We start from the raw sequence: 25,124 nt of genomic DNA on the forward strand, positions 1-25,124 counted from the left end.
TTGCGTTTATATATTTTTTTTCTCTTTCAAGATGTCTAATAACATGAGATGTCCATTCATCTTTATCCCTAAAGTAATACATACATAAATTTAAATGTTTCTTATTCCATCAGTTTGAAATATTATATTGTGTCAAATTAATATCAAGTAAAAGACGAGAGTGCACTAGAAACAAATTTTAACTGTATAATTTAAATATGTAATTAAGATTAAAATTAATTAAGATAATATTGATAATTTATGCATGATTTTTTATAATTGAAATTAACTCTTTTCAAGCTTTAATAATAAAATATATAAAATATTTGATTTTAAATATCAAAGAAACTAACATAGCATTAATGAAGGGAGATTTCATCAAAGATATAACTAACCAGATTTTTTTTAGTAAAAATTAATAATCAGAAAAACAGATAATACTCTTCGCATTAATATTATGGTAAAAAGAAAAAAAATCTAAGTAATATAATATTTTTTTAACTACTAAGATCAACCTAGTAGTAGGGATTGAGTAGAATCACGTATAAAGTCATATGTTCAAATCTTCATACAACCCTTTCAAAAAAAAATAAAAATTAATACAACCATTGTACACAATTTTATTTTATTTTTGCAAAGTTGGAAATTTCAAACTTCATTGATAATAATACAAAAAAGTGTTTACATGATACATCAATTTTAAAACTTGGAAATCCATTAGCAGTTGATCAGCAAGGTATCTGATGAGTAAACCACCGAATGACTTTCACTGGAAGTTTCACAAGGCCAACGGCGCAATTGGCAAGCCCTGAGAAACAGATGCAACAAGGGCACAAGCAGCTCAACATAGACCTGTCAACATGTCAATTTAACACTTATTATTAACAGTTCAACAAGTGCCAAGTCCGAACCCTCTTTTAACAAATACGTACAACAAAAATGTAGGACTTAAATAACTTGAAATATAATGGAGGGGCTAATTTAACTTACCCAATGATCCAAATAACAGCACCTACCACAGATAACACCAAGGAAAGAACAGCAAAGGGTAGCCCTATCAAGAATCCAAGTGGCCTACACTTACTTTCTCCCATAGTGATTTAATTGCTGATTCTACTCTCTAATGAGTTATGTCTTGTATGAAATTTGCAGCTTCATTCAGTAAAGCAGAGCTCTAGGATTTATATGTACTAGACAATAACTATGTGATTAAGTTTTCTATAGCTCCTCAAGAATGAATTCCCAGAAGTTGAAGATGACTTTTCTATTGAATTTAAATGGAGATTAGCACTATCAAAGAATAATGATGACAGCCACATGATAGTTGTTGGTTGCACTATCAAAGAATAATGATGACTCATTGACTCGTGAGAATAAAGGTAAACACCAAAGAATATATCCACCATTGTCAGTCCCTCAATGGGGTCAAAAATGTAAGATGCGATGATGTGTGGAAGTATAATGGAAGTTTCGATTGAACAGGTGGATATTACATATTGTAGTTATTCTTCACCAACCATAACTTGTATTTATTGTTGAGATGAAGCATGCTATTTAGTATTATAGCTTTTCCTGTTGGCCTTGAATCCAATCACATAAAAATTACTATTTATTTTTTTAAAATGCTACAGGTAACATTGTCATTATTTATAGGTTTTTCCACATGCAAGTATATTACTGCTGTGCTATTGTCATTATTTATAGGTTGCTCCAGCTTATATTCATGATTAAGTTGTGTGCAAGCTTTGGTCAACTTGTGTCATGAAAATGCTTTCCAATGTGAACACGTTCCAGCTCAAAATGCCCATTTATTCTTTTCTAGGGTGTTGATGTTGTCTTGGTAGATTTTTTTTTTCATGCGAATGTCCTCTAATTCTAATTCATTAAGTTAAAGATTAATCTTATTTACCAAGAATAGACCCAACATAAAAAGTAAGGGGGACCAACATACAACTTAATAGTTTTATAATAAAAATAAATAAATAAACTATTTATTTTCTCTTTTTAGCTTAAAGAGTTCATCATACGTGGAATTTAATTTCTCTAAGAAAAACAAGAATGAAGTAAATAATTTTAATTATTAATGAACAAAATCAATGGTTGATATTTAATATATGCATGATTTACTATGCCGGTAAATGTAACATTATTATATGACAGTAAGAACCTCTCAATGTGCACTACCGAATGGCGCCTGACCCATTACGAACCATTTAAAACAAAAGCTCAATTATAATTGCATCAACTAACAGAAGTTCTGCGATCAAATTAATAGTTTCCGTAAGTAATAATGTTAATTTACAAATAAATAATTCAACCTTTTTACATTGCCCAAGCTTCTGTACCAAAAGTCCAGTCACTTATATTCTACAGTGTAAGCATCATGAATTAAGATTAAAATTGTGTCCTGAGCAACAAAGAAGGGCCCATATTTGTTCAATCATAGTTAGGAAATAGGGAAACAATAGGCAATGTGAGAATGACTATCCTCTCCTTGATGATTAGGGGTTTACACATACCTGATAAAATTGTATGATGGAAAACCATTTTTATATTCACATCAGATAAAAAACCTCTCAACGAGCACTACATGATGGCGCCTAACCCATTATGAGTCACCCAAAACAAAAACTCAATTACAATTGCATCAACTAGTCAAGTGCTATGAATAAATTAATAATCTCAATAATTGATATATGTAACAATTCAAAGAATTTATTCTAAACAATTGATCAATGTTAATCCACAAGTATATAATCCACCCTTTTGTACATTGCTCAATCTTCTGTACCAAAGTCCTGTCCCTTAAACTCTACATTGTAAGCACAGGAATCTTCTATAACAAAGGCCCTTGAATCACCGAAGTAAGATGTGCTGGACAAAGCGTTCACCACAGTTTCATTGATTAGTCAACTACCTACCTCTGCTCACTGAAGGTTGCTTTACAGGGGTCAACTTTCGAAATCCAGCATGAAGTATCATTCCTACATAGAATTTTTTAACCTAAGAACCCGCCGTTGAAGCAAAACAACAAGGTAAGAATAAAAGTACATAAGTAGAAAGACTTACCTACATAGCTGACGCATATGGCACAAAAGAGAGCCATTTGAACATTGGAAAAGATTAGAATAACCGCAGTTGCTGCAAGAGATGAGATTGAGAAACAAAAGTTCCAATTAACCTTATGAAGATCAAATAAAGAGATGTTTTTCCAGCGTCCATAAGCAATGTGCTATAAAAGAACAAGACATCCCCTACCACATCAGCTAAGTAGAAGACATCTCTCTGTAAAATTATGCAGCCAAATACATAACAGATTTAAAAATTTGCATTCATGTACAGGAAGGTGAGTGAATTTCTTCTTTTTTAATTGGCGGGGATGAAAGATTATGCATTCAGTAAATCCGCAGCTTAAGCAAAGTCCGGGCAACACATGCATGTGGGATGTTATCAATGCCCAACAAAACTATAGCAAAATCAACAATAACCATTTTGTTTTTTAAGTAAATCTAATAAAAAGGATAAAACTTAGATGCAGTTTTTTAAGTGTTTATGGTGATGTTTTTCAATCAAAATTGGAGTTTTACCTCAATAACCTATACTGATCTTTAATGCAAACCTATTTATGAAGTTTGCCTGGGTGAAAGTTCAATTCTAATAGAAAAATAACACCAAAAGCATTTAAAGCATTTGTCCTAATAAAAAACCAGTTGATATCTAAGTATTAAAAAACAAAGAAAAACGAAGAGCCTGGTTGATTTCCTTCTCCCTTCTCACTTAGGAAACTACATATAACTGATATAAGTTCTATCTCAATAAAAAACCTATATTATGTAGATTACCTAGGTAAAACTTCAAATTTGATTACAAAACGGCACCAAAAATATTTAAGAACTTCAATTCAGATTGAAAAACAACACCAGAAACATTTAAGAAACCGCGTGTAACTTTTGTCCCAATAAAAAGACAATTGATGGTCTAAGTACTAAAAAGAAAGAAAAACAAAATCTCTCCTATAGGAAACAATTGCTCACCACATTGCACAACACGAATCAAAATCTGGCGCGTCAAGGGATACTGCTCCAATCCCCATCTGTGGCTACAAAACTTGAAGAAATCCCACAATGCCAAACACAATACCAACCCGACAAGAGCAACCGGCATCTTATACCTGCAACCATAGTAACCAAAACACACAGTTACACCAAAGCACGACAATAAACACATTTATTCCTTATAAATTCATTAAGCAAGAACCACATCAAGACTATGTGTGGATAAACTTCTCTCTAAACACTTACAAAAGAAGAAAATAAGAAGGGTAAAGTACAATGAACTCCCATGGACTAAAATTGGCTTATGCATATTTCTAGAGAAACTGATGTATTTAATCCGTAGGAATCAAAAACGATAGCAGGGGATTTACAACACTCACGCACCTGCTCAACCAATTGAGCTAAACACCCCTGGTTGTAGAGAAATTTATTCAAACACAACAAATTCACAAATAGAAGAGTCTTATTTCACTAAACACATTATAGATTCTCCAATTCAACCAAAACAATAAACTTCTCCGATAAGCCAAAACTAGCTTATGCATAAGCTAATCTTCAGAAGTTCTCTCATATTAGTTTCTTCAAAAGAATATTTTAACTTATACATAAGCTAATTTGAGCTTATCACAGAAGTTTATTTCATTTTTTATTTTCTTCTCCTATAAGTTTATAAAGAAGTTCATTCAAACAGAACGAAAATGAAAATCAAGTGTATAACCTAAATTTAACTCAGGGAGACAATCAACTCATTCTACTTTCTATAACTATTTACAGAGAAGTTTATCCAAACACGATGAAAATTCCCAAATTCAAGAGCCTTATATGACTAAAACACAGCATAGATTCTCGAATTCAACCGAAACACCTTCAAATTAACAAAGAATAGAGAGGCAATAGCGAGGGCGTACAGAGTGCAGGCGAAGAAAACAATGAACAAATAGGCGTAGTTGCGGGCGTAGCGTTTCACGTTTTCCTGAACTCTCAATCGCGCCTGTGAGGGGGAGGAAGGGAAGGAGTAGGAATCGGAGAAGGCGAAGAAGGAGCGGGACCAGGAGGGGGTGTCGGCGGCGAAGTCATCGGCGGCGAGCTTGGCGAAGGCGTTGAGGGTGAAGAGGGAGAGGAAGGTCAAGAGGCGGGAGAAGAGGGTGGAGGCGGCGGAGGAGGGAGCGGGGGAGGCGGCTGCGGCGGAGGAGGAGGTGCGGTGGTCGAGGACTTCGAGGAAGCCGGTGTCGCGGAGCCATGACTCGAAGGCGGGTTCGGGGACGCTCAGGGATAAGGGGTTCGAAGAGAACACCATCGCCGTGTTCCCTAAAACAGACACACACGCCGTGTCTGTTAAATTTGTTTGCTCTTCGGCTTCCGCTTAGGTTTCTTCCTTGTCTGCGCCAACCAAGTTTTTCTTCCTAACTTCCTATCCTATGCTCTCGGTCAGATTTTTTTTATAGAAATATATAAAGATTTTTTAATTATCAAATAAATAGCATAAATACATTTTAAGGATAATATTAATAGAATAAAAGCTAAAAAGGACATTGTTTAGTTAAGAAAATAAAAAACAATAATATGAGAATGAGAACGTAAAAAACTCATGAATATTTTTTTATGCATTTCAATAAAAAAAAATTCATTGTATTTCCCTGACCAATTCCATAGAGCACTGGTTAGTATTTGTCAAACTAAAAAATATGTTTGGATTTTATGTGCAAATTATTTGAGATTGCTGTTAAATGAGAAATTCTTATTGCTGAAAATAGTCAATGCTAGAATATTGCAAACAAACTTTTTAAATTCATTCATCTATTCATTTTAAGAAATTATTGATGCATCCACTTTCAGTTACTAGGGTACATGGGCTATTAGTTGTGCCCAAATGAGGTTTGGAAAGTCCAAGTCAGCCTCGTACCATATTTGGAGGAAAATAATTGTTTATGCTTTAAAAGTTGCAAAACATAAGTGATTATTTCCTCCAAATAAACTGATTTCAAGAGTTCTAAAAAAGAAGTGATTGTTTTCTTCAAATAGAATGATTAAAAACGCACAATATATCATCTGACAGAGCAAACATAGATAAGGTCTTTCATGCTCCACCAAAAAGAAATAATAAAGGTCGTCTTCATGTTGCAAAGGCTGCATTAGTATTATTGTGACAGACCACATTCAAATAATCTACGAATACAATGTTACCTAAAAATAAAATATAGCTAATAGAGAAATTGACGCAGTTCTTAGAGTTCACACACGGATGAATCAACCAATAATCTCTTCATCTCTGTACTTTCTTGCACATGTCTCTACCATTTTCAAGAGTCAAACAAAGACGAACAAAACGTCGAAAAAGCCCTTTCTTCACCAGAAGAGCAGATAGAAGATCATCGCTTAAGTTGCCTTCTAGCCAAAGCAGGGACTTTATTAGGGATATAGACCTTGTAGCTAACCTGCACATTCACAAAATACTAGTAATAAAAAAGGACAAGTAAAGGAAAGGACTAAATACCATATTTTAGGGCCATCATTATGTCAGAGTATTATTCAGAATATTGGAAAGTTTACCACACTCACCTGTACCATTTCACCACCCCGCATCACATTCATTGTTTTCTTCTCAAACTGGGAGCCCTGGTTGGATTCATCTAGCAATTTGCCTGTTTTATTCTTTACTGATGAAACATCAACATCTCCGACATTGTTATTAACACTCTGGATTGCAGCATGAGGAGTCTTAGCTGCATTGCTTTCTACATCACCCTCAGTCACCAGTAACTTCGCATTGGCGGCTTCGTGTGAAGTAGATGTTTGAAGTGAATCACCCCGAGATTTTTGTGTTTGTTTGATCAATTCTAAATTGATAGTATTGTTGTAATTAGTGGATTCAGTAATTGTTCTGCTAGGATTGTCTGAATCAATCCCCTTCTCTGGTGCATTGACCGGATGACACTTAGCAGAACCAGATACATCTTTATCCATGTTTAAAATCCTTTCATTGTTTCTTGGACAAGCAATTAAATTTCTCCTCCCAATAGGCAAATTAGTTTCTTCTCCAGGGGTTTGCTTATCAAATTTTTTTCCTACAGTTGCATCATTGACAACAGACTTACCTTGAACCAGTTCATGTTTATCTGTAATTGGTTGCTTCACCTGGCTAACAATTTTATTTTTCTGATCAGGAGCTTTTGCACTAGACTGAATTTCACGAAATTTTCTTAGATTTTCCAATGCTCTTTGTCTTAGAATTGACTCCAGGTCATCATCATTCACATTAGCACCAGAAGTCTCACTTGTTTCCTTCATAGATTCAGTTGTCTCACCACTATAAGCTTTAAGGTTACTGCTGTCATTGTAGCTCCTGTCTCTGAATTTGGGCTCTGTGAAGTTAAGATCAGCGTTCATATCTCCCGCCTCTTCCTCAATTCCCAATTTCTCTTCTGATGCAAGTGTATGATGATCCAACTCTGTCTTTGTGCCCCCATCATTACTGTCACTACTTCTACAAGGGTAATCATGATCATCATCAATCTCGTCCTTATTTTCATTTCTACACAATTCCCCATATTCTTCCGCCTCTTTTGTAACAGTAATAACTGATCGTAACCATCTGGAATTGTTCTCACCTGCATATTTCTCCTCGGTCACTTCATAACTATTTTCAATACTGCACGGAGAACAACTTCTCGCCCTGTATCTACTACTCTTCTTACTTCCACTGCTTCCTCTCAACTTTCTTCTGTCTTTCTCTTTTCTTTCCGATCTTCCCCTGTGGCTCTTATATTGACAGTCATCACTGCTAGCACTCCCATCCTGACATGCTGAGCAGGTACGTGACGTGCTGCTCCTCATCAAATCAACACGCGTGTCTCTCTTGATCTTTTTCTTCTGGGAGGATTTCTTCCTCACCTGATCACGCTCATTTTGCCTCTTCGCCTTTTTTCTCTTCCTAGCATAATGCGAGTCCTCACTGCTGTCACTGCTGTAAGATCGTCCCCAAGCCTTCCTCTTAAGACCTTTCACTTCTATTCTTGTGCGAGACCTATCCCTTTTTCTTCTGTAGCTATCTTCAGAACTAGAGGAAGCCAATGTGTCCAATTTTTTTGAATCCTCATAGTCAGAACTCGAAAGAGAGACCTCCCGGCGGCGAACCTTCTTGGATTTACTTTTCCTACTCTTCTTAATTGTACTGCTTGCCTTGACCTAAACCATCAAATTAGACATAAAATCAAGATGACTTTACATTAGTGATGACAAAATCAGGAAAATGCACACCCTGTTAAATCAATCAACTCAACAAACTACATACGCTCCGGTTGGAAAACTCAAAAACCCAAATTGTATATAAATAATCATCACATTTACAATGAAAAAGGAAAAAAAACCTAGGACCCCACAAAAAAAAAAAGCATCCTAGTCAGTTTAGGTACATGATTCACACACAAAAAATGGCAAATTTCAGTTCACAAACACAAGCAATAACTAAAACATAACATTTGTTTATTTTTCCTAAAATCAAAATTAATGAGATTGCCTTAGAAAAAATCTGAAACTAAAAATTAAATACCCTAAAATTCAAATAATAATAAGAAGAAGAAGAAGAAGAAAGATGAGAATACCTTTGATAATTTCTTAGAACGTTTCTTCTTGAGCGAAGAGGAGGATTTCTCCATTAAGCGACCTGCAAAACGAAACCTTCAAAGAAAAAGAAAAAAAAACGGAGAAATTGAGGAGGAAGAAAAAGTGGGAGAGAAAAGAGAGGTGTGAGTAGTAGAAGACGAATTTACGAAAGGGAAATGTAGAAAAAGCAAAAGGGTGTGAGAAAAATGTATGCTTTTTTCTAACGAACAAACGCAATTGGCCAATCTCTCTTTTTCTCAATGGCAACAACACGGCCAATTTACGCCCCTTTGAGGTTAACCAACTCTTGCGCCAAATGGTTTTTCTCGCTTTATGTGGGAAGATTCATCTTCATCGTATTTATCTTTTTTTATGGGAATCTTCATCGTTATATCATTTAAATCTTTTTTTTTTAATGATGTAAAAGTTAAGGAAATTGAGTAATTTTTTTTAGTTCAGAGATCCCCGATACCTTTGTAGTGTGTTTGCGGTCATCAGTTCAAATTTTTTTTACACACGGTGATTAATTAAATATAAAGTTTTTTACTAAATAAATTATTCTTACTCTTATAAATATAGCGAACGTCAATCCTTTCAGTTAAGAAAATTGAGTATTGAGCAGTATTATCAAACAACAACTACTTTAATGATAAAAAAATATCAACTGCTTTGCAGTTTTTTTAAAAAAATTACAAAAATTGCGGTGCATAGCTTTGGATAGGATTAATTTTCATTTTTAAATTGCGGAGCATAGCTTTGGATAGGATTAATTTCCATATTTAATTTAATTAAGTTTTGAGTTTCACGTACATCTTAAGCTTAATTTTTTTTGGTGAAGTTATTGTTTTTTTATTTATTTAAGGTAAAGTTAAATTCATGTGACCGCAATAAACCTAAATTTTAGCATATACTAATTGCCACACATAAATTTTTCATGACTACTTCTCATACAATTCATATTATGACAGTTTCGTTATTCTTTTATAATAAAAAGAAAAAGAAAAAACTAGAACAGTACATGTGCATAATAGAGGAAAAAAATAGTGGATCCATATTGTATAAATGTTGACACCTATTAATGTTAAAATTGTGGTCAGATAATTTTTATAAAAGTATAGAACACTAGCATTGGTCCCCAAGCAAATGCACGATTTTTTAAGGGGAAACAGAGAAGAAAAAAAAAATTCAATGAATAAAAAAAATTAAAAATTATTTGGCCGACACGTATCAATGGCAGGATAGATTTTATCTGACTGTTGACTAGAACATTACTTGTGCTAAGTGCAAAGCACAAACAAGAGAGAGGGAAAAAAAAGTGAGTTCGTGTTGTATAAAATGTTATCAATGTTAAAATGGTAGTTTGATAGTTTTTATATAACTATAGTTGACATCTTTCATTTGGAATTATTTTCTTCTTTTTTTATCTTCTTCATACATAGACCTTTTTAGGAGTAAACATTTGATTTAACTTGTGAACTTGATCAATATTCGATTCAAATTAATATTATAACAAGTTGTTTCACACAAATTCTAGGATGTTGAGCAAGTGGATGCCGGTATAAGAGCTTACTTGCAGTCAGGTGATAGTGAAAATGTTTAAAATTAAGCATGAACGATGATTATCAACTTTACAAGCACTTTGAGGCCCTAGACAAGTGCATATGTTGCATTTGCTTTAGCATCTTGATATAAGTCTTCTTGTATTAGGGAGATTTTTTATTTTCTTTAACTGCGGGGTATACTCTGTTTATTATTGTATCATTTTGGGTTTAATATAATTTACATTTTTTCCCAAGTAAATGGTCCAATAGAGTTATAATGTATGTGAGAGAACAAACATGTGAAAAGAGAGTTCTTTTCAAGTGTATGTAAGCATGGGTGGTGAGGATTAGGTGGAAAAGCTACATGAGACAACTATTAATGTCTCTGTCGGTCTCTTCATTCCTACCTAAAATTATTCATATCTATTTTGGGAGGAAGAAGGGTGTGGATAAACCTAAGATGATTAGATTATCTTAGGCCCCTTACAGCGTCCTTTTAACTCAAAGTAACAAGAGACATTTTTTTTTTGAATGCATTTAAAATTATGTTTACTCTAAACCAAATACATACTTCGTAAGTACCTCGGTTGGTTGGGGGTAACAAATGTTGAGGTGGGAATGACATTGACTCTTATTAGCTTAGATGAGATAGACTTATGGACCTCAATTAGGCTTGAGTAATTATGAAATTGAATAGAAATTATGCACTCATATTTGAGCACTGTTTCATCCAAGTTATTTGCACCATAACATTTGTCTTTAATCGAAAGAGAGTTTTAAATGGTTTAGTTGTAGAGATTTTTAATACATTTGAAAATTTAAGAGTTTTAAATAAAGAAAAAATGAGGAAAGGATTTGATTGCAACAATAAAAAAAATAGGACATAAATTTGAATGGATATAATTCAAAGACCAAAATTGTAAGTTATGTATAACAGGGGTACTAAAATTGTAATTAAACTTTTATGTTATTATCATCAAGAAAAATATGCTAGCAAAATACTTTTTAATAATACATTTTTAAAATGTTATCAATCTTTTTAACTTAATCAAACACTAAAGCTATTGAAGAGTTCAAGAAATATTTCTAAGTTTTGATAACAAAATCACTACTAGATTATTCATAAAGTGTTTTTAGCTATTAAGTTACAATCTAGCAATCACAATGGCTGCCATGACTCATCAACTCCCATGTCTTCATGGAAGAGATGCAAAACCTAAAAGGTTATATAGATTTTTTTTTTAAAGAAAAATCATTTATGAATTATGGGCATCTCATTTCTAGAACATATTTTATGTATTTCTCTTTTACTTTCATCCTTCTTTTTTATTTTCTGTTTTACTTCTAATCCAAGCACAAGATAAGGTGTTCTAAACGTTCAAACATGATTGCTGCCTCCAGCGTTGAAGAGGTCCTATATAGACAATTAGACACCAAGTTAACAGCCAAGTTCTTTCCATATGTTTTGCAGCAAATCTGAGACTACCGTTTCATCTCTATCTTTCCCCACAATATACACACTATTGGCAACTCTCATTTTCATATACCACATATAATATATATATATATATATATATATATATATATATATAATACTAATAAAACAAAACCAAAATAAACTATTAATTCTGAACATTTTCATGGGTCACCATTATTATTGTTCGTATACAGAAGCAGTGCATTCTTTCTCATGATCCAACAAGGCCAGCCCGCATGTTTTAAGGTTCTTCAGCATCACTCATGCTGGCATGACTATCGATGTAGAACTCAGTGGAGAAATCAACTTCATCAACAATCCTTCCTCTATTGTATTGACACAAAGGATATACATAATTAGTATAAACACTGATGGAAAAAATGCAACTAAATTTCCTTAACCAATACACAATAGCCAATAGGAAAATACATAATACCTTTCAAGAACAAACTTCCCTTCTTTATACTTTTGGCTCTTCTCGTGTGCAGATTCCTGAGAAAGAATAGTAAATATCAAAAATTTGTGTGGAAAGTTAACTAACTTGAACTAAAGAATGAGGGTTGATACGGAATACATATTTTAAACAATTCTGGATCACTAGTCCAGCATAAAACAATCTAAGAGATTTCATCTGTAACATTGATTCCTGATTACATGAAATCCAGAGGGTAAGAGAGAAGGCTAACATATTTCCAGCCAATTATTTGACCGCAGCAACAGCAAAAAATATCTGCGACAGTATGTAATCCTGAAAGCATCATCCTTTCTTCTGGTGTTCCAATTGTGAAGTTCACGCTGGATCACAGGCACACAACAGTATAGATTATTCAGGTCTAGTGATATTTTCGACTAATAATGGCAAACCAAACAATTCCCTAACTTTTATTTACTTAATGTGCAAACAACAAGAAGGTTTATAAATGTCAAAGCATAAGTTTAATGATGGGGGATATCATAGAGGGGATGCCGGGATGGCTATGGCCAGGAAGAATATGCATTAGGCCTTAGTGTCTATTTTTTTCTTGCTCCTCTTCTCATTTTGTCAGTTTTCTCCATTCCTCTGTGACTGGTTTCAGCACATTTTGAGGTCATCGATTGTTTCTACTGTTGATTTCAGAGAAATTCTCTCTTCTATAAGAAGCTGAGCTCCATTTCTTATAGTCGAATACTATCCTGATTTTAGTTTCTGCCAAAAAGCCTCAATATTAAATTGCTATGAAAAGATGCAAATCCATTCCACTTTAATTCAGCTAGTGCTATGAAAAGATGGTGAAGGATTCATTTTAGTAAAAAAAAAAAAGACTACAAAAACAATTCAGTGCTCTTGGTGTATAACAGAAGGCAATTTTCATAGAGGTTTTACTGTTGCAGAACATGATCATCATATTTTCCAGTTTGTTGGTAGTAGCAAAATATGTTACATCCAACTTTCATCTAGAAACATGAATACATTAAAAACATGAGCCTCAGGTATGCATCTCATCATACATGATACAACACTATCATGAACTTTAATTTCTTAGTCACTAATGGATTATCCAAAAAAACAGAAATGGACTCACGCATTATTGAATAGGTATGCTTTCCCCCTCCGGCAATGAAAGGCCTGAAAGAAGGGTAATAGAAGATTAATATGAGAAGTAATTTAACAGTCCAGAAAAGCAGTAGGAGACTTGGAGCATTGTATTGGCAAAAAGCAAGCAAAATCAATATACAGACATTATGCAAATATTTATAAGTAATACATCTTTCCTTTCATCTTTAGACCCACCTCATGCACTATATGTCAGCTATATATTTACTCTATAGAAATATGAAGTTATGAATGTCATGGAAAGACACCACCACAGAATAAGATGGATACAAGGTATTAAAAGCAATCATGCAAGAAAGCAGTCAAGAGGCAAAACGACATGTTGTAAGTTCATACTGAAACCTAACATGAACCTCTAGCATATATTCCTTTGGTTATAGTTTGATGCAGCATACTAGCTGAAGGATAATGAATTTTTAAACCCATCACGCGGACAGAGTAGGCCCCCTTACTTAAGACTACCTTACAAAGTACATCATTGATGGAAGAACTACATACGCATTATCACAGTCCAATTATCTTCCCATTACAAAATTTGATCCCCAATATATCGCTGAATTGGACTGAAGTGAATAATATCAAGGACTGATGCAACCAACCACATATTCCATTAAGATTTGTTGTCAATGTAGCCAATGAAAATTCTTTTATAGTAAGAATAGATAAGCAAGTATGCTATCCCAACTCAATCCAAAGGCTTTCTTATTCATCAGATGAGTGTTAAGGTCCCTGAAGGTGATAAGGAAAAGAAGCAGTAATGTGCTTTGTATTCGAGAACAAGGAAAACTCCTCAAGATAAGAAATGACTGAAAAATTGCTGTGTGTATTATTCTTATTACTAAATGGTATTTAAAGGCTATCCTAGTGCAACTCCATAACAGAATTGGTTAGCTATCATAGCAGAAAGATACAGAGCAATAGCACAATTAACAGAATTGAAATATCTCCTAACGAATGAATTTCGCACGTGCTTGGTTCTTGAATCTTCTATGTGAAATCTGCCAAGTAAGTGGGCTTGCTATGTGTCCTTATGGGCCTGGTAGGTGATGTTGGTATTGCTATCAATAAGCTAGTATAAGTTTGACATTCTTTTTCAATTCTTCAGTGGACGTACGGGATGCAAATGGGAATGCTTACATGGTGGAAAGAGAATAGCGAAGAGTGCTCATAAAGGATAACTAAGATCCAAAATTACTGTAGAGCTACTAGAAATCCTGAGTTCTGAAAGTTGTACACACTTAGCAAGCAGGTCGAGTAAGAAACACAATATAATAAGGAAAGTACACTAGACAGAAAAAAATCCAATAAGGAAATAACCATCCAACAACTCCAAAGTCCAAATACATTGTTGCCATTGATTGGTTTCAAAATTGCATGAGTTCTCTAATTTAACTAACAAAACTACCAACACAAATTTGTCATATTAACAACAACTTCAACTCAATTACGATCCTTGGTTCCATCTTTAGCCAAGGCAAAACCTATGGCTACCGTTGAATGTGGCAAGTGGTGTTCAACTGTTCATATTTCAACCTATGAAAATGTCCATAAAATGATGAATTGTTTTCTCAAAACAGAAAACTAATGTCCAAAAGAGTCCTATTCTCCATTCACAAACATTTCCTCCAACAACAATGTACAAAAACAAAAAAGCCTTGACAGAACAAAAGCATACATAAGTAAGGTACCTACCCTGGAGATGAGATCATCTGCAAGGGCCAAGTGAGTTCTGCAGAACTTGCATCTATAAGACCTGCCCTCAAGCTCCACCACAAAGATTCTCCCCATTTTCTTTCTTCTTTCTTTGCTTTGCTTTGTTTTGATGTAACCACAGTCTCTTTGTTGAGTTGCTCATAGCGGTAGATGGAAAGAGAAACAACAATAGCAATGGCACTGTCAATGGACACTAGCTGTTCAAACAGACACGTGTTGGTGTTCCTGCTCCCAGAAATTCTTATTTTAACAAAAATATATAATATTAATTCATGGTACTAAATTAAATAATAGGTCATAATTTATTTTTTGGTGTGCAAGGATGAACTCATGTTAGAATATAACCTCATCCAACAAGTTTGAGAGTTGATAGATAGTTGGATTTCTGTGTTTTTTATGACATGTTATATACATGAGTTTATGTAAAATTGTCCCATTTTTTTGGATTTACGCATAGCTTCCACCATGATGGGTGTTAGTTAAAATCGAATCAAAAGCATATTGACAGAGAGAGTAAAACATACTTTGGTGATTTTTACACTTCGAAAGAAATTAATCTATATCTTTGCTACAACCCAAAAATAACATATTATCTCATTCATACGATCCAATGATACTACTAGATTTAGTTAGAATTGACTCAAATCAAAGTTATCTTAGTAAAAAAAAAAAAATAATAGTCATAATTTTTTATGATCATGATTAGTGTTAATAATTATTTTGGTTAGGACACTCGTCTTACGTCTATTAACTTTGTAGCAGTGTTTTACTAACGATGATGATATATTTGTTTATTGGAAGTAGCCGATGACTCATTAATTCTTTGAATTGAAGCAAAGGGATAAACGGATAAGGTTTATTGGCCGTCGATTGAGGTGTATCGTGTTTGCATCATGGTTTTGGATTTCTTTTTTTTCTGATAAATAAAATATATTGAGATTTAGCAATTGTTAAGATTGTAATAGTTGTAATAGTCAATTATAAAATTATTGAAATTCATTTTATTAGTATTAAACTAACAATTGTTATTTTCTATCCATAGTATCAACAATTTTTTTTTTTGTATAAATTCAAAGATGAAAAAGAATTAAATTTGAACAAAAAGTAGTTGTATATAATAAATTGTGTAGTTATTGTCTCATCAAAATCTTTGGGTTGCCAATAATTTGAAACAATAAAATTAAATGAGGTTCAGGTCAGGTCAGATTAAATACCTGTTCATGAAGTTTCAAATTCGCCAAATGTCATGTATTATATGAAAATTTTATAAATATATGTTAAATATTTGACTGAAACTTTTAAAATACCGAAAATTAAAATATAATTATGCGAAATTTTTAATTCAAAAAAATATTATTAATATTTTACTTTTTAAAAATTATTTTAATGATATTTATAATTATTTAATTATATTTCAAGTTAAAATAATTTTAAAAAATGGACAAGAAATTATGAAAATATTAGTATGATTTAATACAGAAATTAAAAAAACAATTACGTAAAAGGGATAATAAATATGAAAAAAAATAATTATAAAAACTTAAATGCATTTTTGTTGTGTATATTGTACAACAGATATGTAGTTCAATCGGCAAAAACTGGGTGGAAATAGCAAACCAATGTTTAAGGGAAAACAATGTGTTGTTGGTTGTGTAGTGGGTTTCTCTAAGGCTCAAAAACTTGAAAAACATTTTTTTATACCAAAAATGACTTCTATCTTGAACTAACTGAAACTTTCCAATTTGGCAGTTTATCTTGTTCTAATTTTCTGATTAGTTTTTCTTTAAAAAATATTAATTTTGAATTTTTGTTTACTTTGATTCACCAAAGACGTAAATAATAGCTCGCTTATAGGTACTAAATTTGTGTTTTTTATTTACCTATAAAAATTGACAATTGAGTGGACGGAAAATTATAATATGGTGATAATTTGAAGAGTATAAATTCCATAAAATAAATCAGAAATTAAAAACAAAGATAACAAATACATGTTTGTTTTTTGTTCTAAATATTTAGTATATATTTTTTATAAAAAAAACAGATAAAGAATAAACACATAAGTATGTTTTAATTAAAAATAAGAATTTTAAAAACAATAATTAATTATGCCCTGCGCCCATAGAATCCATATTATTTTTCTTCTTTTACGTTCGAATACTATTATTCCCTTTGTTTATGCAATATCGCAGTATGCAGCAGCCACGCTTGCTCTTGTACAGTTTTATTAGTTATATATATATATATATAAAGGCTTCTCGTGTTCCTCAAGGGATATATTTAGTTAGGTCATTAATTATTACTCTTTTCAAGTTTTCATTTCAATTCATTCACTCCATTTTATTCTACAAAATACTTTTAGGTTTTCGTAAAGTTTTAAATTATTGTGCAAGAGTTTGTTCCCAGGTGGCACAGTCGGCGCCCACAAACTCCAAAAACATCTTACTATCTCTGAACAAATCCATCAATTAACACTTTCTTGCATTGCGTGCTTATTATTCTCTTCCCTCAACCTACTACACAACACGTGAAAAAGATAGCTCAACGTTGCTTCTGTCTTCTACTAATCACAATACTTATGGCATATAAGACGATGCCCACTATAAATTAAATTCTGTCCCGTGAATTGTTACTAGTGGTATGGTACACTTGAAAAAATTAAATCGTAGTTTTACAACAAAGGCGTGTTCCAAAGAAAATGAACCAAACTTGTGAAAGTGATGGCATAGTAATAGCATCCATCTTGGTCCCTCCCTAACTTGTCCCGTTGGGTGATGCTTCCCAAGCTTTTTTTGTGTTCCTCAATTTGAATTTGACAACCCATTAGCTAGAACCTTCTACTTTTTCTACCTCCATTGCATATTTGCATATCAATTAAACCCTGTCCACATCATTCCTACATAACTATAACTATTACATACATTTACAACTATAAATGATAGGACTTTAAAAAAAAAAACTACAAACTATAGGAAGATTCATTTATTAATATATGTTTGGATTCAAATTAACAAACTTAATTTTAATTTTGAATAAAACTTAAATTTGTAAACTGAATTTACAAAAATATATATATATTAAGTTTTAATTTTATCAAATTATTTTTTCAGGCAAAAATTATTCTCAATTATATTTTCAAAGGTAATTAAACATGATTTCAAATTTATTTTACTCTCTCAAATGTATTTTTACAACTTTGATGTCTAAAATTCAAACATACCTTTAATCGATATTATATTATTATGTACACCACAATTTTCACCTCCCAACAAAAAAAATAATTATACTTTAAACTAAAAGAAATTTTGAAAACACTAATTGACGTTCTCCTTATATTATTATGAAGACATAATAAGCTTGAGTTGATGATGGGGGTGGATCCCGGTGGAGTAAGAATTTTTGGGTTGTGCAGTTTGGTTCAAGTTGGGTTTGGAGTCACATGACAGCCCACAGTGGTCAGACATGTCATGCCATGCCACCCTAACAACCTCTTAATCTAAATGGATTTATCCGACACCACGTGCCATGCCATGCCACCCTTCTCTTTGCCCTCGTCAACCACGTCTTCCTGTCTCTCTAGTCTAGCACCACATTCCCATGTGATTCCCCTCCACGCGTCTCCTAATCATTCGCCCTTGTCCTTCTCATTCCAAAATACCCACATATATTTTTAACACAATCATTAAAATGTTCACAATATAGGCAAAAGTTAAATCTAGAATTAGAATCCAAGTATATAGGTAAAAGGAAAATTTTAATAATTTTAAATATTTTAATTGAAATTCTTTTATTTTAAAAAAAATTGTGTTTGGATAAAAAAAATTAAAATTATGAGGATGAGAAAAAGTAGGCATGGCAACGGGGCGGGTCGGGGTCGGGTTTTGTTTACCCCACCCCCGCCCCCGACTCCCCATTTCCCTCCCCACCCCCGCCCCCAAAATCGACGGGGGTGTGTATTTACACCCCATCCTTGTCCCCGATCGGGGTCGGGTTTTTCCCGCCCCGCGTCGCCTCCGACATTTTTATAAAATTTTATTAAAAAATATAATTTTTCATAAAATAAAAAATATGTTTTTAAATAAAACATAAAATTCAATTCAACACTAACATAAAATTTAATCTAATAATTTCATATTTCAATGTGTTATATATATTAATAATTAGCGGGGCGGGTTCGGATACAAGTTCGGGGCGGGTATTGAGAATCTCATCCTCGACCCCGAACCCGAATTTGGCTATCGGGGAAAACCCGACCCTGACCCCGACCCCGGTCAACTCGGATTTTCCCCGTCAAAATCGGGGCGGGTCTGGGGCGGGCCCCACGGGTTCGGGCCCCGTTGTCATGCCTAAGAAAAAGAAAAAATATGGTTGGTGTGTTAATTATATGTGTTTCTCTATGCTCACGCCCGATCGATATTTTAGGAGCTGTGTTTCTTGAAGAAGACTGTAAGAAGAGAATTTCAATTTTTCACTTTTTAGAAGAAAATTAAAATTTCAGATTTTTAATTGTTTAAAATTCTGTTTTAAAAATTCAAAATTTTAAATTTTTCATAAAAAATATCCAAACAATGAATTCTAAATTAGAAAAATTCAAATTCTCTGATAAATTACTTTCCTCAGTTAGAATCCTCTATCCAAATTCTAAAAGAATAATGAAAAGAAATTATGGAAATGGTGAGAAAGATAACAAAACTGAGAAGCTAGTAAGGTAAATATAATAACTTTAAAATATATGCAATTCATAGAAAACTCGGTTTGGAATTTTTAAATGCTTTTTGAGAAAAAAAATACTATAACCTATCTATTTATTTATATGAAAGAGAAAAAAAGGAGACAACATAAATATTTTAATTTTCGTTAAATTGAAATTTCAAATTTATTAATATTTATAATAAATCATCGTTAGTGAGAGTGAGATTATATGGTTTGTGACTGCCTCTGCGTGCGTGATTAGATACAGGAATCTCTGGGACCCACACCTACAGCGGCCGCCGCGCCTCCATCCACCAGAGCGTTTCCCACGTGACACCTGGACCCCTCAATTCTTTCTTTCTTTCAAACCCCGACAAAACCATTTTATTTCAATATTAATTACATAAATTTACTTTAGTTGTGGTGGACTGGTGGGGCCGGATTGGCCCTTCTTCGACTCTTCCAGATCTTTTTCTGTTTTTTTTTTCTTTCTTTCTTTTTACCGTTTATTTTTTAAAAATAAATATTAATAACTTTTATTGAAGAATTAAGATCTAAACACCAAAGTAATAGTAAAATAAATTCATTTCCTCTCGTTAAGGATGAGTTTGATTTGATTGTTAAAACTGATTCAACGAATGCGAGTGTAATAATCAAATTCATGCATTAAATCACATAGATTTAGTATGATTTTTTTTTTAGGATGTTTGGGTGAGTTTGATTGGCTCATAGAATCAAAATCAATTGTATTTTTTAAACATTAATGATTAAATTTAATATTTTTTATCTTGATTATTTTGTCATCGTCTTAGGAATCAAAATGAATATTAATCTTGATTGTTTTAAAAGACAAGTAAAATAAATTAATGTAACAATCCAACCCACGTAACTTCAATTAATTTAAGTTAGATTATTGAATGCATCACAGCAACCTAATCTAATAAATATTCCTGTTACTGTTTACTCACTTTAGACTTGTGTGTTTTTTCCTCTTTATAATCTTCATCTCGTACTTTTCATTTGTATAAATGTTTTTATATATAAATTTAACTATTTATTTAAACATGTTTAGATTCGAAGAATTTGGGATTTGTTCTGTAACTAAGTATACTACTGGTTATTGCTTTAGGCGGCGTGAATATGCCGGCTGCATAGGATGCCATATAATACTAAAGTAATATACTAATATCCAATTTTTCTGATTTTATTTTTGAAAGGTCACCAATGTGGTTCAATTTTTTAAATAACCTCTGCTGCTTTAAGGTGCAAATAATAATATTGCAAAACTTTATTTTATTTTATTTTTTGTATAGTTTGAAAGGCTAATTGGCAGATTAAGAAGTGGGGAATTCCCAGCATCACTACCAACATAAATTAGGAGCGCAGGCTGATTAGTGGCAGTGGGCAATAGGTTATTCGGGGAACAATAAGGTTTTATCTTTATGGGGAAAAATAAATATTTAACTATGGTGAACTATTGCATACATTTTGTCCTATATATAAAGCATCTTTGTTTGAAAGGACACTTCATGGCTAACTTATTTTGAATTAAAAATTTATATATTGGCATACTTTGCTTTTCATTGTCAAAAAGAATTTTTTGATGAGTTGCTTATATTTAACTACATAGTTAAATTAAACGAGTATTTTATGCAATTGATTTAAGAATCAAACTTGTTACATTTCCACAAGAACAAAAATGAGTCTTTAATAGTTTTTTATATATAGAAGAAAAAGAAAAGACAAAATAGAAAGAAGAAACTAGATCCTAATGAGTCAAACTCATTTTGTTGGTAAAAAAAAGGCTCTAATTGTAGTAGGTAAACATTCCAAACAAAGAAAGAGTCTTCATGCATTGCATTATGTTTAGCAAGCAGCTAGAGAATATTTTGAATGACAAGAAGATGAGGTTGGTAGTGACACCACATGCAGAGTATGCTGAGATGAAGTTGCTTAGCTGATTTCAGATGATGACTCTTTAATAGTAAAAAATGTTTTAACAACAACAATACATTTAAGTTTTAAGCCTCTAAAGAATAAATAATATTTTTATTAATAGTAGTCTTACACAATATCATTAAATAGTAAATCATGTATGGACCAACATGTTGGCATTAGTGGAGTTAGATACTAATTTTTTAAGGTTTCATATTTAAATTTTGTAGCTAAAAAAATGTGATTAGGAGGAAAAATTATACTCCTATTTGGTAACGAGAAAAAAAAAGGAGTGATTGTGTTGGAATACAAGTGTGAGGTGAAATCTTACATCGTATATGAATGAAAATGTTGAGCAAGTGAAGGCAACACTCACAAACTTGAGTTTCAAAATTTTAGATTAAAGTGTGGTGTTTGATTCACTTATGTGGTTTCACAATACCCATTGGTGCAAATCTCTTCATTGTTTACCTCTTCCGTTGCAAAACAATTGATATAAGAGTTTATTGTTTGACTTGGTGATCGACTCGGATGAGTAAGATGACGGTGGTGGATTCTAGGCCTGGAGATTCCTTGTGTCGAAAGTTTTCCTAATAGTGGGTCCAAGCGGCATGTCCCATTGATGGAGTGGCGTGTCTCGTCGGTGCAAGTATCTAGAGCACGTAGACTAATGGTCACCATGAAAATACTCGTAAATGATAATGACTTCCACTTGAGGAGAAAGCTACCATATAGATGAAACTCATACTTAGGGATGTCAATGGGGTGGGGCGGGGAGTACTCCCTCGCCCCCCAAGTAACCCCTCATCCCCATCCTCGATTTCTATCATGGGGGATTTTTTTTCCACTATCCCCGTTCTCGTGGACCTTGAAATTTTATAAAAAAAAATATTAATTTTAAATTCTAATACAAGTAAATTTAAAAAAGACTTAAAAAGCCTCACAACATAATACTCAAACTCAAATAATCCATATATTGTTAAACTCAAATAAACAAACATGGACAACAAGTTTAATTTGAAATAATACAAGCATAATGTTCAATAACAATACAAATAGTTAAAACTACAAATATTTTTTTGCAATATTTTCAACAATCCTACAATATTTAAAATATAAAATAACAATTAATATAAGGGAATTATGTAATTTCCTCAGGGCAGGACCCTACGATGAGGGAGGGGGGGTGATCCTCATCCCCGCCATGCCCTTGAAAGAATATTTATCCCTGTCCCCATAGGGGAAAAATCCCCGTCTGTAGGGTCCCATACAAGATAGTCCCTGTGGGGATCCTTGTTTACGCGTCCAAATTGACACCTCTACTCACACTTGCGGGGGAGATTCTTGGAATATAAGTGTGAAGTGAAGTCGCATATCGTGTAGGAATGAAAATGTTGAGCACCGTATAAGTAAAGACAATAGACCCATAAATCTGAGTCTTAAGGTTTTCAGTTAGATTGTACTGTCAAGTTCACTTATGTAGTTGCTCGAGGCTCATTGGTGTAAATCTTTTAAGTGTAAATATTTTAAGTGTTTACCCCCTCGGTTGCACAACATTTGATATTAGAGACGATGGTTTGACTTAGTGACCGGTTCAGAGGGTAAGATAACGACGGTGGATCCTAGGTCTGGAGATCCTTTGTATCGAAAGTCTTCTTTGTGATGGGTCCAGGTGAGGTGTCTCGGACTACCATGTGAATGAGACTCAGACTTGAGGGAGAGATTGTTAGAATACAAGTGTGAGGTGAAGTTTGATATTGTGTAAGAATGAGAATATTGAGCATCATATAAGTAAAGACAAAATCCATAAAATTGAACTTAAGGTTTTGGATTAAAATATGATGTCAAGTTCACTTATATGATTACTCATGACCCATAAGTATAAATCTCTCTAGTGTTTACTCTCCTTCCTTGATTGTAAATATAATGAATGAGTGAAAATAAATAAAAAATAAAGAAGATGTAAAGAGACTTGCAGCATAGAAGCATTGCAAATTAAATAGATTTAATGACTAGAGCATAAAAAAAATTTATGTATGGAGTAAAATATAAAAATTAGATATGAAGTCTTAAATGCAAAGTGTAAATAAGTGTAGGAAAAATAATTAATGGAACTTAAAATAAATTATTAATTAAATATTATTTAAAATGGTGTTCAAGTAAATATAGTTGAGTCTAATTATAGATTTGAGCATAAGTTTGTGCACAATGTTGAATCGCTTGTACGATTGGTATTATTTGTTTAACTGATACATGAAATGGGTTAAGGACACGACACAATTTAATTGTATAGTCTAATTAAATAATTACATCTCAAAGGTTAAGCCGTTAAGAACACAACACGAGTTACATTGTCATTATATTCTTAGAAATGGGTCCTCCTCTATAACGATTAGTGATAAATGGATATAAATTATAAACCTGTTAAACAATGTCAAAGGATCTTATAGTCTCTTTATCTTGTTAATTTATGGGGAAAAAAGGACATGTTTCGTTCTTTCATCAGTTCTTTATTTTAAAATTAATTTGTTTTATACAAAATTTTATACTATTCAGCGATCAAATGTTCATTTAAAATCTATTAATTTAATTTTTCTTTGTAACTTGTAGGCTTACACCACTGTCTACCCGTTGTCTGAACACCCTGTTTAATTGTATTTTTAAAAAACAATTTTTTTTTTGAAAATAAAAACCAAACATATACTCAGTAAGATTAGTTTTGGTATTTATTTTGTTGTGCTGCTTATTTAATTAAAACTGAACTTTAACTTTAAGAACTTATATTAAATTTTAATGTTGACTTTCATTGTACAAGTTTCTGCAACTAAAATTTTAATTTTAATAAAAAGAACACTTAAAATATTGTACCTATATTTTGTGACAATTAATTAAATAGATAACTGATATCCGTTCATTCATACTTGATTAGTTGAATAGCATATGCTCTTTTTTAAAATTCTGACAATTTCATTAAATCGACTTTTATCGACAACCAAGTAGTTAAGATACCCAATAACATATGAACAACAATGCTTCTATCGCTTTTATATATGTGTGTGTATTTCCCAAGAATATTGCGAAGAGATTATGAGACTCCATTTGAAAAGGTTAGCCTCAAAAAATAATTTCAATATTTATTTTTTCTTTTATGTCATTCAATTCCATGCTCACATTCTTTTCAATAATTTAAATTCATTTATATGTCATTCAATATATTCTCATGTATGATTCCCTCTTTAAAAAAAAAACTGATAAGTTTTGTTGAGTTTTGTAATGATTGTTTTAAAATACATATTTAATATTTTTTATATTCTGTATATCATTTTTGTCGGTGATTGTCATGAAATAAGAATAAAATCCACCTCCTTTACTGTCTATTTAGTTTAAGAGAAATATTGTTCAGTATAAAAACACTTTTCGTCATTTTTACCCGAATGATGATTTTATTCAAATTATATTTTTTATTTTTAAATCAATATTTGACAATAATGAAAACAAAGGATAAACATTCCCCATTAAGCTTTCTTCTCATTTTATGT

At 32.5% G+C, this 25,124-nt stretch overlaps 4 protein-coding genes across 4 annotated transcripts; all 4 read right to left on the reverse strand.

The window, feature by feature from the left end:
* Window positions 1-532: 532 nt before the first annotated feature.
* Window positions 533-1,250, reverse strand: LOC114377669 (signaling peptide TAXIMIN 2-like). The gene is made up of 2 exons (XM_028336297.1): window positions 970-1,250; window positions 533-831 (listed from the first exon to the last, which is right to left on the reverse strand). The coding sequence occupies exons 1-2, from the start codon at window positions 1,071-1,073 to the stop codon at window positions 708-710; spliced, it is 228 nt and encodes a 75-aa protein (XP_028192098.1). The 5' UTR covers window positions 1,074-1,250; the 3' UTR covers window positions 533-707.
* Window positions 1,251-2,594: 1,344 nt separating this feature from the next.
* Window positions 2,595-5,465, reverse strand: LOC114373943 (PRA1 family protein H). The gene is made up of 4 exons (XM_028331521.1): window positions 4,943-5,465; window positions 4,014-4,150; window positions 3,049-3,120; window positions 2,595-2,963 (listed from the first exon to the last, which is right to left on the reverse strand). The coding sequence occupies exons 1-4, from the start codon at window positions 5,329-5,331 to the stop codon at window positions 2,893-2,895; spliced, it is 669 nt and encodes a 222-aa protein (XP_028187322.1). The 5' UTR covers window positions 5,332-5,465; the 3' UTR covers window positions 2,595-2,892.
* A 571-nt stretch (window positions 5,466-6,036) lies between these two features.
* LOC114373942 (pre-mRNA-splicing factor CWC22 homolog) lies at window positions 6,037-8,997 on the reverse strand. The gene is made up of 3 exons (XM_028331520.1): window positions 8,636-8,997; window positions 6,594-8,219; window positions 6,037-6,469 (listed from the first exon to the last, which is right to left on the reverse strand). Exons 1-3 carry the CDS (start codon window positions 8,687-8,689, stop codon window positions 6,404-6,406), a joined length of 1,746 nt encoding a protein of 581 aa, XP_028187321.1. The 5' UTR covers window positions 8,690-8,997; the 3' UTR covers window positions 6,037-6,403.
* Window positions 8,998-11,603: 2,606 nt separating this feature from the next.
* LOC114375172 (protein yippee-like At5g53940) lies at window positions 11,604-15,114 on the reverse strand. The gene is made up of 5 exons (XM_028332930.1): window positions 14,941-15,114; window positions 13,217-13,260; window positions 12,341-12,449; window positions 12,091-12,146; window positions 11,604-11,980 (listed from the first exon to the last, which is right to left on the reverse strand). The coding sequence occupies exons 1-5, from the start codon at window positions 15,034-15,036 to the stop codon at window positions 11,896-11,898; spliced, it is 390 nt and encodes a 129-aa protein (XP_028188731.1). The 5' UTR covers window positions 15,037-15,114; the 3' UTR covers window positions 11,604-11,895.
* Window positions 15,115-25,124: the final 10,010 nt, after the last annotated feature.

The sequence above is a fragment of the Glycine soja genome, chromosome 11 (assembly GCF_004193775.1).
Source record: "Glycine soja cultivar W05 chromosome 11, ASM419377v2, whole genome shotgun sequence".
In the NCBI taxonomy this organism is placed as follows: Eukaryota; Viridiplantae; Streptophyta; class Magnoliopsida; order Fabales; family Fabaceae; genus Glycine; species Glycine soja.